Genomic DNA, 21,736 nt, shown 5'->3' on the forward strand with positions numbered 1-21,736 from the left:
TAATGACAACAATATTCTTATTTGCAAACATATTCTAATGCGGTTCACTGTCATTCATATGACACATTTGCAATCCCATTAGCATGCGCTAATGAATGGAACAATGAAACGGATCAACCTGCACGCTATGCCGTTAAATCGATACCGCTTTACTTACGCCAGTAAGGAAACAATGGGATTAGGATGTATACCATACAATCGCATATTCTATTTGCCCGATACGATTGCAGTGGCGCATCCATCATTGTCGATAGAACCGATACAATACGCCTGACAGATCGTCAAAATCATTCAACTTCGTTACGATTCGAACAAATAATCTTTCGGCAAATCAATCATTTATTGAGAGAGAAATATGCGATTGACACGGATGACTAGTTGCAGTGAAAACAAAATTTTCATACGGTTAATGCAGCAACTACGGAGAATTTATACAGAAAATGAAACAATATTTCTATCTGACAATTTTTTATTACAGATATTTTTTAGTTCGTACAAATAAAGGTATTGAGTTTCTTTTTCAGAACGTATCTTGTTAAATAAACGGTGCAGAGTAACGGTGTAGAGTAACGACAATGGTGACTAACGAACACACTATTGGAAAAGGAAAATTCTAACATCTATGGAATCGGTTCTTTCTTGATCTCCATTCCAGATACTCTAAATATTCTACATCTTCTAAGAAGATATTTCACGGCCCTCATTCTGCTTCTTTCAAATGAGAAAATTGCAAGACTCTCTTCTATGGTAATTAACGTCTGTATCGTTTGCGATACACATTTTTAAATTTTCGCGTTATTTGTTCACGTTCATAGACAAATTTTAAAATCTAAAAATATAATTATCGAAAGAATCGAATACCTAAACTCGCAATAACTACGATTTATCGAAGAAATTAGATACAGAAGAAAAAAAGAAGAGATAATGCAACAGTTCATTGCACTCGTCCATCAAACTATCCAGACAAGCAATTGTTTAATCTTCTCCAATAGCTCTTACGATCGTTCTCAGCTCGCTACTCAACCCTTGTTGCAGTTTCGCTTCGTTAGCCAGAATGCTTAGAAGTTGTAGCCACGGCGTACACCCCGCGAGCGACGCAATATCCGAATACCAGCGATAATTGTTATTAACTAGTGCGTTTGTTCATTAATGCAATGCACTTCTGTTGATTGCTGGCGCAATGATACACGCACCAGCTGTACAAATACGCTCAACTGCATGTAAAACGGCCCTCCGACCGTCCTCTCCCCTGTGTAATCTATTTATTGTTACTAGTATAGTTACGTTGGCAGATTCGTGCAGTCGCACGACGTCGTTTGACATCGGATTGCTGCACGGAGTTCGACCTGTTCCGTTATTGCGGAAGGTGATTCCAAACTGGAATTATTGCTCTCGTGAAAACAGATTCAGTTAATGAATCTTCTGCGCATCAAGATGGAAAATATTACAGGATGGAAGGATGGCTTTCGACATACTTTTCTTTCTCACTTTTTACGAAAAAACAAGTTTTTGGTTACAAATTTACGGTCATTTTTCTATTCTTGTATTTGTATTCAATTTTTATTGTCGTTTAACTAATTTGTAATTAATCAATTTTAATGTAAAGATAGGTGACTGACGTCGTGACTGTGTTGTTTTTTCTCCTTTTTCCATTTTTTTTTTTTTGAGAAATGAATTAAAATATATATAATATAGAAGGTACGTACTAACAACTCGTTTGAAATCATTTTTAGCTGTACTCCTACATGGAATCTTCCGCTAGTTGTGTTAATATTTTTAACTAGTTTGCAATGGACCAATTCCTACGTAAAATTAATGCCGTAGACATTAATGATAATTTCTTGTAACTTTGATAAGGTTTCCTACGTTAATAGAATTTCAAGTCGACTTAGTTGTAAAAATCTTTGGATCTATGAAACATTTTCATAGTATTGCATTTAAAAACACCTACAGTTCAAATTGATTTCTGTTATCGCTATGTATATTCGTTTGTGCTATGCAACTAATATGTAGGATCACTAATTGCTATTAATTTGCAATTGATATGTCGAATAATTGATTGTCATTAATTTACAATTGATATATTGCATAATTAATTATCATTAATTTACAGTTAATAATATCTTGAATATTATATTAGCAAGGATGAGATGAGATCTTTATTGAAATATCAAACTACGGCGGTTGTAAATACCATTAAATTCTTCGTTGAGGAAGTTCGACCAAAAAATTGTGCTTCGTCGAAAAAGCTTCCGCTTTTCGTTTTACGTTTACGCGAACTTTCTTAGAACGCACGGAATTTTTTAAACTCGTCAAAAGAAGCTTCGTTTTGCAAAGGAACTCGAAGGAACTTTCTGCCCCGTGTTTGGACGAATCGCGACCTTTCATTAAAGTTTTCACGACATTCTGTCGCGTCTTCGTTCAAGGAAGCTTCGCTTCTCTTTGATCTTTACTCGTCCTCGATAACTAAGTTTTATTACTCGGCGTCGCATTATATTTCTTACATTGCTGCTAAAATATTTGAGCAATGGAGTCGCATAGAAAATTTCGTCTATTATCCCTCAAATTATATTAAACAACACCTTAAATAACGAACATTTTTATTGATGCTTATAAAAAGCAATGCATCCTTAGAATAGTCAAAGTATTAGATTTGAAAGTAAAGAAATTAAATTTCAACCAGTAAAGTAAACAATTCATTGGGTTAATATCGTAATTTGACGAACTATGTTATTTCATTATATTCGTAATATAATTTTAACCAAGAATGTTCCACTTAGGGAAGCATGTGAGATATAATATCTGAATAAAATAGAAAAAAAGAAAAGAATATATGGAATATATCTTTTTAATAAACAAGCAATCAGTACAACATTTTTCACTACAATTCAAGAAACATTTACATTTCGCAAAATGTCAAGTTAAAGAAATATAGGGTAAAAAAAATATCTAATCCCAAACTACTATCACTACACGATACAAATAGTAACAGAAATACTATAACGAACTAAGACACTCTAATACCATAAAGAAATACCGATATGTCAATTTTTTTTATAAAGAATTAAGTATAATTTTCTGAAAGATCATACACCGATTAATACATTGTACAGAACATGTTATTGATAAAAATATCCCTAATACCAGATCTGTGTCATATTTCACACCTAACGTAACGCAAACCTCTAAACATAACTCTCGCATAATTTTCACAATGATTAAGAACTAGAACACAGTATTTTCCTTGATCTCCATGTAACACGCCAGTGAAACTAGATAATTGCTCCTATTTAAAGCGTTTCGAGCGAAACCGTACAATAAAACCATTCGCAAAGTACAATTACCAACGAGAAGAAAAAACCGGCGCGTTTTGCACGAAAACACAGGTCTCGATCGTCGAAATGAGCCGTCATCGGGTCGAGTTAGTTCGCTCAAATAAATTTTAAATCCGTCCCGTGGCCATCACCCAATACGTTCTAAATCGAAATGCACGTTTTCCATTACGCTCCCGTTCGAGATTTTCCGCTTCATCCAATCCTCTTTGCCGCGCAAAATCGGGCCGTACTAGCGCGTCTACTTGTGCGCTTAAGCACGGTTCCGTAATCAGAAGGAATTGGAATTTCGTGCGTGTGATCGGTGATCAAGTATCGATCGCATTTCGGACGCTCGTTGATCTTCGCTGGGAAGAATGTATTACGTCACGGGTGAATTAAGCGAATGGAACCGTTGTAACTGGCGCTTGAGAGAAGAGAAAAATAAATCGATCCGCTTCTATTACGTTTTACGTCTATGAAATTTTTTATTCCGTTCTATCGTTCGCGTTGTATGGAAAATTGTATCGTTCACCTTCGTTTTGGAAGAAGCGAATATTTATGGAATATAGAATATCGTGAAAATATTCTATTATTTTTTATTATATTCTATTCTGATTATTATAATCTTCTTCTTTCGTTTCGAAGGGTAAAGAGGAGAAATCGAGGAATCTCGTCTTTTCTGATTATCAAATTACAATGATTTATAATATTCCAAATGTCTGTGTAAGGTAGTGTTAAAGATTTGACGCTGAAAGCAGGGGATGTCTACTGTGTATTGGAACAGAACACGGATAAAAGCGATGAATATTTTATTAATTATTCTTTTTTATGACGACCAAGTACGCTTCAGTCTACGAACGATACACTTGAATTCATCGAACGTTGTTCTTTTTACAGTGAAGTAAAATTTAGTAGACTTAAAACTTTGCTTTCTAAGCAAATGAACAGGAATTATGTATCAACGTTCCTAATGATTTTAAATAATTAATTAACAATTTTAACGAATAAAGTTATGGTTATACAATATCAATATACTACGTTAAATCTGCAATGTACTTCGTTATTAATATTTTAAACTTGTTCATATAACGTAGCTGGAATCGCAAATATAATTGACCTGAAGCATAATTATAAAATTAATTAACTCGAACGGGAAGCTAAAAGAGAAATGTCTATATATTGACAGAAAATCAATGCTTCATATTCAATTTTTGATTCTGATATAACATTAAAACTTCAAAAAAAAAAGAGTAAAAATCTGCTGCAGATATCCTATATACAAAGGAGCTACCTATAACTGAATGTAAAACAATAATGAACAACATTCCTGCATACTCACACCAATGTACAGAAACATAAAATTAATTTCGATATCTGTGGATATTTGAAACTCTGAAATAATCTTTCGCGTTACACTGGCGTATAAAATGTTGTCTTTTAAAAAGCATTTATTTACTAAACAAACTCATCGAGATTCAATCGTGTATATAAAATGCTTAAATATTCGTGACACAAATACGAAAAGACCTTCAATACCAAGAACATCGTAGCCATAAAGGATCAAAATACTAATTCAATTAAGAGAATTATATCAATTATAACATGGAATCAATAGATACAAACAGATCTTATACACGAAGATACAAGATTAATATAATTGCTAATTATGGACACAGTTAAGATTAACCCATTAGCGGTAGGAACGTGTAGAGGGACCAAGCATTAATCATGCATTCCATTTGTCAGATGGTCTGTCCTAGAGATTGACGTACGAATCGCCACGAGCGTTCCGTCAAATCCTTTGACCTCCCGATGACCAATATCACACCATTCAGCCGCAATATGTTTCTAACGTGCACCATCGATTGTGTCAAAACGTTCGCGTTCAAAATACGCCCACCGTATTCGCTGTCCAACCCTCGCGTCCACTCTATGAAATTCCAGCTAATAAATTTCTCCGGCTATCGGTAGCAAGATTAAATTTACAAAGGTGAACTCGAAATACGTTTGGTATTTGCGAATTATCCGATTCATCCGACTAATCGATTACGTCTAAAAATTTTGCTTAAGTTTGCTTCGTTCGATTCTTCGAGACCTATGAAATTTTCGATATACAAAATGCAAATATCTGTTAGATTATGTTGGAGAAATTGAAAGGAACTAATTCTAAATAAATTTCGAACGAAGATCGAACTGGTCGAATCGTAAATGAATCTTCGCGTATGAAAATACACTACACCAAATTAGAAAATGTGAAAAGTACTACCTACGTATGATAAACTTAAGAGAAGTATTCCCGAGCAGAAATTTCATTCGCGCAAGAACAAATCCGAATCTAATAAAACGACATATTTTCAACAATATGTTTCTCCAGCTAATACAAAAGTTCTGCGCAAGGAATGGAAAGGGAAGATTACTCTGAAGCAGATGCAAATGGCGACACGGTAATCTTCGCATATCGCTTTTCTAACGAGCCCCTCTAAAGGGGAGTTTTCTTTTTTTTCAAAACTTTTAAAGACACCGAGAGAACGTCGGGGACGTTAATTACTCGGTTCCGAGAAACTAGGCCGGAAATAGGTAGCACGGGGTCAGCTATTACGTAGATAGAACACGGAGCAAGAACGTTCGAAATTAGCGGCCAACGAATTAGTCCAAAGCAAGAGGGTGGAATTGCAGCTTACCACACCTTGGACCGTGACTGTCTCGTTAAAATATTAACCAATCCCACGGATTGGTTAATGTTATTATTTAACGTTATTCCAACAACATTAAGTCGCATCGATCTCGATTGGATTTCCCAGTTTCCAACGTTAATTTCCGTGCAGTGTTTGTTCGTTTGCGAAGAAAACAAACTTTGCATTCTGACCCCTGTTAATGAACCTAACACGCCACGTAATAACGTAGCCAACGTACAGGACGATGGAACGGAAAAAGTAATGGATTCGAGTTTGTTGTTATGCAAAATATAATTTACGATTCGTTGCGTCCTGCTCGGATATAAAGTGACTTCGTTCCATAATGTGGAATGAAGGTGCACGATGAATGGAAATTTACATTGATGAACGCTGATCTACATTCGCTCGTTCCGTTCGTTGAAATAAGTAAAACGAGCGACGAATTGAATTGTATAAACATTTGGTAACGTGTTTATGCATTAGACGAGTGGTAAAACGTGTATTACCAGTGCATTTCAGATGTTAAGCGTATTAAAGACGAATTTCATTGGAAGAAAGAAAATTCGAAATGTGACGAAGTAGAATTTTATTGGGAATTTCGATATGAAAGAAAAACTTTACAGCTGAAAGATTGGCAACAAGCGTCTTTGTTTCAGCGAATTTTAATAAAAATTTCTTTCTTTTTATTTTTCCTCTGAAATTTATAGAATTATTTCAATATATTTCGGTAATCGTTTTTTTGTATTTATTTTAAAGTATGTTTCAATTTACTTTCCCCTGAAACTTGCTCATATCTCATTAGGCTATGAATCACCAACTATCCCATGTACGTAATTCATTTATGTGTGATATCGTGTGACTGCAAGCGCGTGCAGCATGTGATCAAAGCTAGGCAGATCACGATCTGTTAACAGCATAACGTTAAGATAACATTCGTAGTAGCGACACGCATGAATTATCAATGGTAAACACGTGAATAGGAAAAGCATAATGAACGTACGTAAACTAATATTAACCATCCAGTGTGCTCATTGATTTAATGCTCGATTAAAAAATTCAAATAATAATTTTTCTTTATAAGATTCTGTATTTTTTCAAATTAAATTACTGATTACTTTTAGATAATTCATAGACTGGCATTAATAATTGGCATTACTTTCTCAAGAGACACGTACAACTGTATGGCCAAAAATTATTTTTCTCTCTACACATACTATGTCATTTTACTTCTGTTTTACTATATTATACCATTTGTTACTTCGTTATTTTACCTCATTGAGTTTCGGATATTCACGTCGCATGTTCTAAATAATAAACGCTTTCACCCAAATCCCTATTTTCTAAGTTTGGTCCGATAAAATTCAGATACATGAAATTAGAGGTCTCAAGCGTCGCTGTTAACCTATCCCCTTTAATTTTCCAATCGACCAAGCTTTACAACGGCAAAATGACTTCGAGAGATCTCTCAAACAAGAGACGTTATACATTTATTTTTCCACTGAACTCGAGCTCTATCGTGTGACTTAGCTTCGCATTCGGATAACGCATACATAGAAGTTCTTTGAAACTTATTTTTCCGCTTAAAACGACATCGTAAAACCCGGCAAAGTGGCCAGATTGCCATTCGAGGTCAGCTTTGGCACTGCTATCAAAGTTGCAATTGCGAAAATCTTTCTGCCCTTCGAGAAGAGACACGTTCTCTTCTTTTATCGCTTTCCCTATCATAGCTCGGTTCTGTAGAGAACGAGAGGCGAAATCCACGTTAAATACCCGCCACGCGTAAACCAAACTTACAATTTAATGAGCTCGAAATGGAGATAGAATAGGATAATACCGAGGGAAGCAGGAATTACATTGAAAATGAAACGACTTCTTAACGTCCTCGCAATTCGTGCTTCGGCTAAGCCGCACAGAAGCGAGATAATGCGTTGTCGATTTCACCCAAGAATCCTAGCCAACGATAGCATTTTAATTATTTCTAGATTCCAATCGAAGTAAATTTCGCTAATGTAGCGTAGAAGATCTTATCTGTAAATGCTTTTCATTTGAAGGATGTTTTCTTGATGTTTTAATAGAAATTTAGTCATAGTATGGACGAACATTCTGTATTCGATTGAACGATACGATAGTTTAAAAAGAAGGATAGCTTCTTTTTGAATAGAAGAGTGTTTAAGTTTTCTTGCAGAAACGTTTGAGAAATACGCTACATTTCGAAGATTATTGAAAATTTCGGAAAATCTTGAGTATCTGTGAGCTTAGTCTAAAACTGAAACTAGCACTCAGATTTTTTTTATTTATTTTCAATATTAATTTCACGAATTTGAAAATAATGTTGAAACTATCGACCTTCGACAAGACCTCGAAATCGATTGAAAATTTAATAAAAATCTCGAGTATTCGTTCTCATTCAAATGTCATATTTACTTTCGATCTCAAATTTTGCAATCTAGAAACAACTTTGTAACTACTGTAGTTTGATAAAATCCGAAACTAATCAACTTCGATAAAATCTAGAACACGTGAATCTAACCGAGGCGTTGCCGGCAATCGAATATCTTTACAAAGAAATTCTCTGTAATCTATGCGAAATTAAAGTTTCATACCGTCGAAGCATAAAACGTAGAGCCAATCGTTCGTATTCATATAGTGTCGCTCCTTTCTTTACCAGAGAATTCTTTCTCGAGAAGATTCATGTCGGAATTCATAAGAAATAGTGCAACGCTAGGCAAATACGTCTCGGAAAGTAGTCGTAAGTTTCAGGCAATTTTCTTCTTTTGCTGTAATCGTTTCCATCATCGCGTCTTTCAACGTGGAATGGTGGGGGACAACCGACGAAAGGGATAGAAAATAAGGGAAACAGACGGTGGAACAACGAAGATGGACATATAAAGAAACGAAATAATTGCTAGATATAGAGAAAAGAATACGATAAGCTTGACAGTAGGTAGATAAAAAGATACGGAATAAGATAAACAAATATGCTGTTGTATTTCAAGGTAAAGAAAGGAAAAACATGGGAATCGTGTCACGCGACAAGGAAAATTGTGCCATTTTTTGTAACGTTCAACGAGCATTTCGTATTAGACGAATTATTCTCCTATGTAATGTATATATATTATGTAAAAGTAGTTGATTTAACTTTTTATGTCTTCGGTTATGTTGTTTCTATTTTTGACCTGGTATCTTGATTTTAATCATTTCAAGATTGTTCTAATAATATATGAGCCTCTCGGGAAACCAAACTGAACAACTCCACTCTTTGCAAGCTTTTTAATTTTATTGTAGTATTGCACCTTTCAAGGAAACGAATTATTTAATTGCATAAGTTTAATTATTGCGAGAAGATGCTACACGTAAATAATCATAACATAAGATACATCGTGGTTATGTAAAATTCTTGAAGATGCAATATGATTAAATTTATGGTCGATTTCTCGAGACTCGTATGTAAAAGGATCGAAAGATTCATCGTAGTCTCTGGCTCAACGTTCCTACATTATAAATTCGTTCTAATAATCCGAAAGAATACACCGTGTCATGAAAGGAAAATTGTTATGTTTTAATCGTAATCTCACATCTGAAATACAGAAAATATCAGAAGACTCGAAATGACGAAAAGAACGCGGCACACGATCGCTAACAAACTATCCAAAGCACGTTTATAAAATACGCTCTCGAGTGATATGAAAGGCGCATTCTACGATATAATACAACGATATAAATCTTTCGAGATGAAAGTTATCCGTGTCGCGACGACACACCGGAAAAACATGAAAGACTCGAAGAAGTCAATTTCCCATTTGACGTGAAGTGTACCTTAGACTTTCTTCCCGACCGCTTCAAAATATTCTCCGGCAGAATGTATCTTTCGAAGTATCTTAGCCGCAGAAAATTGTATTTTGAGAAAAAGGCTCTCACGGGGATTGCTCTGGATAAGAAACCGTGTTAATACACGGATAAAATCGTTTCGTGTGCACGTCCGTGTATCGAGGCAACGCATCCACGCAGCGACAAGGATAAAAATTTCTCGAACGAGCGCACGGTTTACTCTCGCTTCGATCCTTTAATCGTATATTTTAGTTTGTACTACGAAATTCCCCGGACGACTTTTATTTTATCTTCCTTTAATTTCTTTTTCTAGTCTGACGTTCCTTTTCAGTGAATTGTTTTTTTTTTTCAATAGATTAATTTGTACAAAATGAGGAAACTGGAGAGGGGAGGAAATGATAGATTTCAAATGAAATAATAATAATCGAATAGATGAAAGCAACATTGATCACATCTCATCGTCAGCGTTATGTGTTGAAATTTAAAACATTTAAAAAAGTAAGAAAAAGTAAGAATGTTTTGTGTATTCGAAATAGATTAGAAGTTCTCATTTGTATTCTTGTCACAACCTTTTTCGGGAAGAAATTTTTGTTCGTATCGTTTATATTCTTCTACGTGTAAATTTTTTCTTTTTTTCAATAACTGCTTTAAAGTCAATTTTTATTACAGCATATGAATAACGTGTCAATCTACCAAGTTTACATGACTCTTCTACTTCCGTTTGTTCGATCTGATGCGATAAAAGCGTTCGAAACAGCGATCCCCTAATTGTTACACGTAAAACTATTTGTTTGAAGAACATCTACCTTAGATTTTCTATATTCCAGAATCTAGTAGAATTAAATTATATCAAAGAATCAAGCAAGAAAATGATGAACGATTTATTAACCGAACCATGTTCTGTTCTCGAGGTCAAAAAACACTTGAGAGTATCGAGTGTTTTTTTGGATACCGATCTCGGAATTGAACCAATCGCACCCTACTTAAATCTTTGTCACGATCAGCTCGTTCTTATAAAATCGTTCGCGTTCCGTGATAGAAACTGATCTCATGGGAGGAGGGGGGGGGGGAGGACTGGAGGAGAAAAACAAGGCAACCGATTAAATCGGATGGCGGTAAATGAGAAAAGTTGGAGAAGAGACTGGATGTGGCGATAAAAGTTCCGAAATGTAAATGAACATAAAGCATCCTCGCTTTTCTTTCCTTTTTTTTTCTTCTTCTCATATATTTTTGTTTCTGTTTTATTTTAGACAATTCTGACCAGGCCAGCATCACGCGATAAGCGTTCATCCGATGGGCAAGCTGACGTTTTCAATTACATCGAACCCTCCATTATCGAGCCAGCGAGAAAATTTTTATCACGTTCTTACGATTCGGCGACAATCGACGAGGAACCGCGAGAAATTGTCGATGGTCGATGGGAAACCGGGCCAATAGGATAATAAAGTTCTCGCTAACTTTTCTCGATTCTTTCGACTTTTTCCCTCGTCGCCGGAAAAACTGGGTCGACTAAACGATTTTGCGAGTAACAACGACGTACAGGAATACATTTTTCCACGATATAAACGTATATCGCAGCAAGATAATCGATTTTGTTCAGACGTTGATCGTTGATCGCCTGGTTACTAGTTTAATATTTGAACTGCGGATATGTATGAATTTATAGGAAATTTGAAGACGTAAAAATATATGAAATTTTATTCAACCTACTCTGATGGATTATTTCATACAGTTAAATGACAAGGAATGCCAGATTATACGAAGCAATCATAAAACGACGAATAGCATAGATTATTTAACGTGTTTTAAAAATCGTGTTACACGGTGCGCTCTACGGTATAAATTTTCTATTTCTGTCACATATATTATCCTCTTTTTCTTTTCCAAGTTATATACTGTGTGTAAAATTGTCTTCATTTCTACGCATGCTTATGCTATTTTACTTAAGTTACCTTTTTTCTTAGTTTTTTTACTTCAGCAGTCTGATTTATTCACCTCGCAGTCTTTATTTCTGTATAATAACGAAATTGACCAAACGTCTGATATGAATTTTACGAGCATACTAAATTTTCACACACATCACAATATATCACAAAGATTACAAGTGGTAGGCTAGTTATAAATGATAAAAATATTAACAACGTTTTTTGCATTGTATATTGATAAGATATAACAAATGTTTCCCTTTTTCCTACCTGGTTCCTTCGAAGTGATTTTAATTAAAATAAATGAAAATTCCGCATCGGAATATTTCTTAAATATTCCTAACGTCTAATTCCATCTCCGATACATAGGATCTATGTAAAATAAAATATTTTTACGAAGAAAAATTCCGAATCTAAGGCTAGATTTACGTCTTGGAACCATTGTACCGGAAGAGCAGGATTACCTAGTATTGATTTGACCCATCATCCCACTATAGTACAAAGTAGTACTAAAATATAAAATTCGCTAGTAAGAGGATTTATTTTAGAAGTTACGAGTTGCGGAAAACCAATTTTTATATTCAGATGCGTTCTGAATTTTGACAAGCAGAATTTTTATAATATTGAAATATTAATACGTATTCGAAGACTACGATTAACCCATAAAAAAATCCGACTCCAAAAAGTAAGCAAAAATAATTTTTGATTTTGTGAGTTTATCTTAAAATTTCGTAAATCATATTTTCGTTAAAAATTTCGTCGCAATTATCAAGTTTCATTGTATCGCGTACGTTATTTGAAATAAATTATTTTTACGAAACCTAACAATTTACGCTTTTCAAGCTGTTTCTGACAGAAAAATGTGTACAATTACTTGTTCAACAACAGAAACGACCGAGCAATAAAAGGAAAACTCAAACGCAGATATTTTTTAATCTTTGTAGTGCTTGCATATGGAGATCCGTATTACTATGTCTACTACTTTGAAAATATGCTTCGCATTGTTGTGCAGTATATTACGAACCTTCGTGTTTCTATTCTTGATATATTTTTTAATTACGTTGAAATTATGCGTACGAAAGTTACGTTTTACTAAAACAGAAGAACATATACTTCATTATAATACGTTACATACTTGCTGTTAATTCTAACTGTAACATTAACTATTATAAATTCTATAAACACAGGATATTATACATTAGGAAATATTACAGTAATTGCTAACATTTTAAAATTGTATATTTTGTCATTAAAAAATAGATTGATGTAAAATACAATTTCCTGAAACTTTCGTATCATAAATCTCATTGGTCTCAATGAAGTGATATAACTTTCTCGTTTATTGTCAGTTACCAATCATGCAGAAAATAAAATTAACGACCAACTACTATTACAGCTAAACTGCGTGTATTTATATAATTGCATATTTTTACGAGTATAACTAAGAAATTATATTTTAAATATACATTTTTATACCTTTAAATCTTTTACAAGTGCATGAACTCATCGTTCATCAACGAACTCGATAATATTTATCTTTTTCCTAATTTATCCACGATCATCGCTTTAATCAGAAATTTCGTGACAATACGCGCGAAACAACTCGACCAGAAAAATCTGCACGCTTTTCTTTTACCGCTACAAGTGGATTATGCGGGCAAATCTCGCACGTAAGACGAGAAAACTTTGTTCACGAGTGTGTTTTCATCGTGATTCGCCAGGACGATCAAGAGGATGATTAACGCGAACGATCAACGTGATACTTTCACCGTAATATCAAAGTTAGAAATTCCTTCGAAACAACCGATTTATTCTCGCCTCGTCGAGACGAATATTCAGGAAAAATTAAGCGCATCGGAACAGATCGTTTGGTTGGCCTACTTTCTACGGCTAATCCTGGATTACCAGCTGTTCCATATTTTTGATACTATCCCCTCGTCAACGGAAGCTTTCACGGTGTCGCGTAAATGACGATAATAATTCTACCGTTTTAATCTCTTCGATGTAATATTCATTTTTCTGACGGTCCACGATCGAGTTTTCTCACCCCTCGCTCGACCATCCGGAACCAGCGAATTCTTTGTGTTTAATGATCTACCATTTAAGTCGATTAAAAAGTCAATTTTTCTTCTGGAAATTGGTACATGCGTGATTCGAGGGAATATTTTAATCATTTTTATGGGACGAAGAAATTCGTTTCGAGAATATGAAATTATATTAGACGATACGCTTTATGTCTCGACTATTATGGAAATGTGTTTAATTTAAATCTGATGCAATCATTTTCAAATAAATCACTTTCTTGCCAAGTGCAATAATGTAATTGTTGAAAATGACAACGTGAGTTCGCGCTCGCCAACCATATGCAGATGCGCTAGTTACAATAAATAGTAACTAGAAGATAGTTCTAGATATAATCGATAGATTTGAGCGATAGAATGAAGATATTCTTTTGCTTTTATCCCTGGTCCATATAAGAAAGTTTTTCGGCTCAGAACGGTATGACAGATTTATCCAAAGAATAAAATAATAGCTATTGTGATCCTATCTCTAAATAAAGAAATAACAACAGTAATAAGTACGGTCTATAATACAGACTTGAGAAGATAGGTGAAACGTAATGTTCGAAATAGTCTCTCTGGTTCTTCGTAATGAAATATTATGTGATAAAAAAATTAGAACAAGTCACAGAATCTCTATAAAAATTATCTTGAAGCATATCGTCCCGTCAGAGATGATTAAGAGTGTAATGCATTTTGTATAATAAAGTTTGCAATCGAACTTTTTCTTTTCTTACTTACTTTTCTTACTTTTCTTACTTTTTCAAATATGACGTTTTTAACATTTCTCTTCTATGAGAAATGAAATTCTATTATACAGCTTTGAATCTCTGAAAAAATTGTTCTTAAGATTTTTGTTGTTATTTTTATACTCGGAGGTAGGATCACAATAGTTATTGTTTTATTGAATGGATAAATCTAGCACACCGTTCTGAGCCAAAAAAAAAACCTTTATTGCACGCGTTTACAAAAACCAGGGATAAAAACAAAAAAGCATCTTAAGCCTATCGATTAAATCTATCGATCGTAACTAGGATTATCTTCTGGTTACTATCTCTTATAATTAACGCATCTGCATGTGGATGGCGATCACGAACTCACGTTGTCATTTTCAACAATTTTCAATATTCAGGAGATTATTTCTAACATCTACGACGTAACAACAATAAAGTTGTTTCAATATGGAATTTGAAACGAGATTCGATCTACTTATAAATACGAGTAAGGTATTTCCACGCGACGAAGGAATTAATTTTGTACAGAAAACCTATACAATGTTACTCAAAGATATATATTTATATTCTTGATTAAGTGTATTTTGAATAACGATTTAATTATTGAACGTCATACACTGAACTGTATATGCTGTTATTTTCCGCTTAGAGTTTGCTTCATTTTGTGTTCACAGAAACTTGCTCCGAAGCGAATAGCGGCTTAATATCCACCAAACAAACCACGCAAACAAGATTATTAATTCTGCTTGAGCTTCATTGCGGTATTTCGGAAATGGGCTATAACAATGTCATAGAGGCGAGTATAAGACAACATTATAGCAAGTATTATCCAGCAAAAACCTTAATAAATTTATTCCAAAAATCCATATTTATACCAAATATTCTGCTAAAATTTATTTTGTAATTCCTCATATCGATTCAAATTTATATGATGCGAATATAAAAAAACTGATTATTAACTTCGAAATGAAGAACGCTTGATTATAAATACACATCTCAAGTATTCGACCACAGAATGTTAATTAAACCGTGAGTCACAAAAAATTGACTATAAATCTGAATTTCTGATCAAGTCGTATACAGTCGTACGTTAAATTTTACCTTGATTTCGACTGCATTTATATATTTATACTATATGGACACTTTCCGATATAGATTATTTTTCATCTCATACCCACAAGGAGATAGTAAGTACTACTTTCTATCGTTTGCCACTACGTTTCATACGTTTTGTTAATATTAATATATCGTTAATATAAGCCGAGCAAAGTGTGCACATACTCACGAACGACAATATACGTATGTATATTACGATTATCATAGCGAAACGTAGGGCCACGTCTTGTCGCCTGTTAATACGACAGGCTGTCGTCGCCTGTGTTATCTAGGAGACGCGAGAAAGCAACGATAAAGTTAAGATACGTGTGCTTTACCTGACGGCGATGTCGTTGTTCCCGCGCGTAATTCCGACGTCCTCGCTGAAAATGAAGATACGCGTCGCTCCGCGATACCATTTGATGCTGTGAAGCCCTTCGCACTGTGGCAATTTCAGCACGCACGGTAGTTGCACCTCTGTACCTAGTTCGGCGTGCTTTACGCTCTTCAGCCATGGCTCGCTGCTCCCTGAAACAACGTACGCAAACGCCGTGAATTGCGTGCAGTTCGTTCACTCGTTCGTTCGTTTGCCTGTTTGTTTGCCGGCTCGTTGTTTGCAAAAAGGATGAAGTTCTGTAGGAATGATTTCGCGTCGCGTGAACGTGACCGTTCTCCACCAGTTTACAGATCCGATCCTGTCGGAGACAGTTATTAAACCATCGTCACGTACCGTGATACGAGAAAACACGCCTTTGAATTTGCAGTTGGTTTAATCCTAAAGAAATAAGATAGCACCGATAGGATTTTTAAGTCAATCCCTATGTCGATGACGCGGTACTCATTTTCGCTACTTTTAAGAAATTTTTATTTTCTTATTAGAAGCCAGAATCGCGATAGGTTCCCAGGTCTTTGAACATGAAGAAGCTAATTTATATTTTAAGAAATTTCAAACATCAACATTTTACAGGACCGCGTGTAACCGTGTACGGCGAGTACATTCCTTTTTGTCAACGTAAAGATTGAAACTACTCGGAATTACGAGGATAGGAATTTTTGTCAGATTATTTATCGAACGTGGTTTATACTGCGGAGCGAAGGATACTGTAAAATAGAGAAAGAAAAATGTACGGGTATTAAAGTTCAACGATCTGAAGATTGTACGTTATGGTACGTTATGGTCGAAGAACATTTTTCATAAGTTGATTCGTAGTAAAACTAAAGGAATTTATGCTTGATAATGTCCAAGTGCATTATCAATCAAGATGTTGCCTGTAGAAAAGAAGTTCAATTTTTATTGTACAAAAAATTGATTAAATGATCGCAAAAAAAGGAATAATATTGTCCATTATTTAGTATTAAAGTAATAAATAGCTATGTATATTTGTAGGAAAATATAAATTTTTTCTAGCTAGCTACGATAATGGCAAAGTATCGTAGCTTGGCAATTTCCCAAACTAAAAATCCGAAGGCAAAATATCCTTAACTCTTTGTTACGACGTTCGGATAGGATACATGAATGTTTATGAAGCTTCATCGTAGAAAGTCAATCTTCTCTCGATGAGCCAGAACGCATTTCGCGAAATGTCATAGTACGCGAACGTTTCAATATTTCTCTGCTATTGTCGCTAAAGCTATAAATATAGCAAGCCCCGCGGAGAGATATGAAATGAAAAATCACAACGAAGAGTCGCGACGTAGCACAGAATGCGAAACAATTTTTTCCTACCGGTCCGCCAAAACCAGTAATACCAATTGCATTCATTAAATCATGCAATTCTACATATCGTTTTAATTGCACATATTGAAACGAAATAAAATATCATCGCATATGTATAAATGGAAAATATTTCAATTTTAACATCTACAACGATATTTTATTATCCGAATGGAATTTCAATATTTGCTTTGTTCCTCGTTACAAAAAAATTCCTTTAATAGATTCATTTATATTATTATAGAAAAAAATAATCGTTACATTTGTAACGTTAAATCAGAGTTAAAAAAACATCTTGGATGTTAAAAGCATTCTGATCTACGTGCACCCTCTGATATCACGTCGTGAAAGCGGTAGTAAATTTCGCAGTCACAACTTATGATAAACAAGAACATAATTCTTAGTTAATTCACGCGAAAACTCGGCACGACCGAGTGAGAAGAGCAGAAGAGGGCGAGAGAAGGTAGAGAAGTTGTGAAACTAGAAGCTCCTTGGAAATTGACGATTTAAGGTGATTTATTAGCGGTTTCTGTGACTCCAGGCCACAATTTCATACGACGTCTGGCGAACTTCCTTTAATTCCGTCTAACGAGATCGTTAGAAAAGTGTCCAACTTTCGATTAGTAAATTCGATAAATAATAAACGAAGATATTACAGAAAGAAAAGCGCGTATACGGTAAGTATTTCTCAGATCTTCTTTCAGAACATTATCATTCGCTTTCAATCGATAAAATCAAATAAATATAAATAAATTGAAGTTTTTTGATCGTAGCTTTCTACAAATATACTTTTCAACAAGCTGTCACGTATTGGCCAAAAAGCTTTGACTTTTTCTCAAATATACGTAAATACAAAATCGCGCGAAGGTCTTAGATTATCTGTGAAAAGAAAATATTGTTTGTTTTGTTTGGATGCTTGTTACCATTTTAATTTTGTCATTATTTTTTTTTTTTTTAAATGAAATATTTAGTCTCTAGTTCAGTAATTGATTAAAAAGATATTGATCGTGTACGATATTTTAGATTTTAAGTTTTCACCATGTTATTGGATTTACAGGAGCAGTGTATGTTGTATCAACGTTTCGTAGACGTTGCAGTCTACTTCTGAAAAGTTTCTGGCTTGTCCTAAAGAAGTAGACCGCAACGTCTACGAAACGTTGATACAAAATACAACATACACAGGATTGCTCCCGTGAAATCAATAACATGCTGCATATAATATTCTTCCATTTTTTCAATGATGCAGTCTTTAAATGTAATTTCATACATACTAAAAATTACTTAATATAAATGTAATTTTAAATATAATCGATACAATTTTTAAATATATGTATAATTCGACATAACTGCGCTTCGTATTTTCTACCATTCTGTTTTCAGTCTTTTAAGAAAGTGAATTTTACATACGGTTGAGAAGGGTTGGGAAGTTAACATCAACTGAATAAAATAATCATAAACGGTACCTTCCTTTTAGCAGTCGACATTCTTAGTTCAGAAAAAAGAGAACAAAGAGAAAAAAGACAAAGAGCGACTCGTCTCTCGCATTGAAATATGTTATTTGGCATTCAATTTTTACGTCTCTCGGTTGTTTCCACGATTTTCCAAATGTTGCTGGCAAACGTTTGAGCAATATTCGTGGTTACGGAGCCGCATAAACATATCGGCCATAAAAATCCCGACCGCCATTGAATCGTAAAGCTGTCTCGGAGGAGACAATAATCAGACATCGGATTTCACGGATCGTAACTTATTGAAGTATCGAAACCCGATAATATTTTCATGATAAACTACGCACCGACGAAATCCTACTAAAAGAAATACAATACACGCTCGACGAGCATCAAAGGGACGTTTTTCAGTGGTAGATATTGAATTACGCACACCATCATCTCTCCCCCCCCTCTCTCTCTTCGTCTTTTTTTCTTTCTGTTCGAATGCTTATGACAGAAAATTGTGATTGATTTGAATTAGAAATACCAGTTTCTTCACACGTTTTTATTTATTTTCGCTTTCCTGTCATCGTTGCTGTAACATTTATTTCATATTTTTCCCCAATGTTAAAAAGTAATTTATTGGCGATAGCATCGATCTTAGAATTGACAATTATTTCTTATACTTTTATTCAAGATCGTTGTTTTATATTTTATCAAAATTCTTCATGTTTTCTTCAACGAAACATCAAATTGTTGTTGGCTTCTCTTCGATTCTCTTTCAAACGACTCTTCCGTTTTAATCCTCGCGTACCAATGGCAATCTTAATTTTTATACAATCTTTCATATCTTCATCTTTTATATCTCACAATGAAACTCTCGTTTCACACGTTGATCCACACCGCTTTCCCCGTGTCTGACTCCAACATACCTTTTTACTTTATCACCGACTATCGAACCATCTTATTATCTCCGCACGATAGGCAGAAGAGAGAAGAGGAAAGTTACTTATGTTCCGGGGCCACGAGGGTGTAGACGAAGAAGACACGAGAATGTTAAAAGGGTAGGCGTTATCCAATACTATGGGAACGAAAATCTGTTAGAGTTCGGATGGGGCTCGCAGATGGCAAGTGCTAGAAGCAACGTCTGCTTATCTTCGCCCGGGATTGGATCCTGAAACCATATCACACCGCAAATATTACGTTCAAATGGTGAATAATGGAGTATGTCGAGAGCTCTCATATTACAACTTCATTCTTCGTCTCCAGTGACACGACTCGCCTGGATGTTTGACGGTTCTTAACCCTTAGGAAACTACCACAAAGTCTCTTAACTCGTTGCTTATTCTCGAAAATGTGTTCTCTATTATTCCTCTTTTCGGATTTTTTCCACCTTCTTCTTTTTTTCTTTTCGCTTAAACGCTTGACTGCACAAGGTACGAAAAATCAACGTGGTTATTATGCGATATTTCGTTCGATTAACATATCATCTGTGTTCGTGTTTGATTTCAGTTTTATCGTACAAGAGTATTTCACTTATTTGTTTAAATTTCTCTACGGACGAATTTAATCGAGATCATGAAAGGGTATTTATTTTTTGGTCCTCGGTTATGAATAGAAAATATATTTAGAAATATTAAAGAGGATGGATAATGTTGGATAATCAAAACATGTATCGATATTTCGTGAAATCGTACTAAGTATGCTAATGGTATATATCAAAATAATTTTATGAAAAGGTATTTGTATGAAATTTCTTGCTGTTCTATTTAGCTAAATAATTTTTGCCGCTAAGTACCTCGTACAATTGTAATATACAGATTTAAAGTCAGTATCACGTATAAGAGTAAATACTAGTCTAATTAATCTTTCATTAAATATATAATTAAGCAAAATAAACATAATTAATGTGCGCGTATTCTGCAAATAAATTATTCCATCGTTTCTATATAACAGAATTAGATACTCTGTCATATACAATAATCATTTACTTCGACATAATATCAAGTGAAATTATTCCTATCGTCGTGTCTAGTTTTTTCGTTATTAATTACGCTATTTAATATAAATTTGTAAATGTTTTTTAAAGTTTACGCCAGCTAAGCGACAACTACAGTTTCACGATATTTACATTGCTCACGCTGCAATCAGTTACGATATCGCGTAACAGTATCGCAAAAAGATTTTCTTTTTCTCATATAAAAGCAAGAGTGTGCCAGACACAATTTTATCTTGACGTAAAATTCTCTTTCATGCAGCAAGTTCTGCAATCAATTATTAAATAAAACTAGACATATATACGAGTATAAAAAAATTAAGCGAAAGTCAATTAAATAGATATATACGATATACGATACATTTAGTAACTACCGCATAATGTTGTAAAATAAAAAATTACCATTTTTCATTTTATCCGTGTCATTCGCAGAATCGAGATCGAACGGGATCGCACACGCTTAAGAGGGAGATTAAATGAATGAACTTCCAGCCGATTAACAGTTCAGTCGAAACACAGCTACCGTGATAAATATTTATCGTGTGAAATTGCACGCATATATAATGACAGAGGATTTACAGACGCGTCGAATACGCGCCTTGCCGAATTCAGGAAATTCTGTCGCCGCGAACAGTGCAGTTCCTTCGAATTTCTAATAGCCGTCTAGTGACACCGTTTCTGAGGAGCATCTGTGCTGTGTCTTCACCGTTTTATCGCACTATCACTCCCTTGAGCTGGTTACTTGAACACGGCATATTGTAGAAAATTCATTCGAAAGCAGAGCTAGAATTCGACATGGGGCAGAATTTCACTCGCATTCAGCATCCGATTTATTTGGCTCTTTCTATTTGAACCATCGTTCGTGAGATTTCTGCCATATGAGATACGAAATACAATTGGACTATGGATGTTTATGCAGATTGGTATTTTTATAAATTCGATCAAAAGAATTTTATTCATTAAAC

General features: G+C 34.6%; 1 protein-coding gene across 4 annotated transcripts in view; it reads right to left on the reverse strand.

The window, feature by feature from the left end:
- LOC117211113 (hemicentin-1) overlaps positions 1–21,736 on the reverse strand; it is a 432,433-nt gene that overhangs the window by 111,189 nt on the left and 299,508 nt on the right. For all 4 annotated transcript variants that reach the window (XM_033454728.1, XM_033454736.1, XM_033454711.1 and 1 more), the window contains exon 2: positions 15,970–16,159. In XM_033454728.1, coding sequence (XP_033310619.1) covers positions 15,970–16,159 — 190 coding nt within the window. The remainder of the gene's footprint in view (positions 1–15,969; positions 16,160–21,736) is intronic.

This window comes from Bombus bifarius, unplaced genomic scaffold, assembly GCF_011952205.1.
Source record: "Bombus bifarius isolate JDL3187 unplaced genomic scaffold, Bbif_JDL3187 scf7180000007970, whole genome shotgun sequence".
Lineage (NCBI taxonomy): Eukaryota > Metazoa > Arthropoda > Insecta > Hymenoptera > Apidae > Bombus > Bombus bifarius.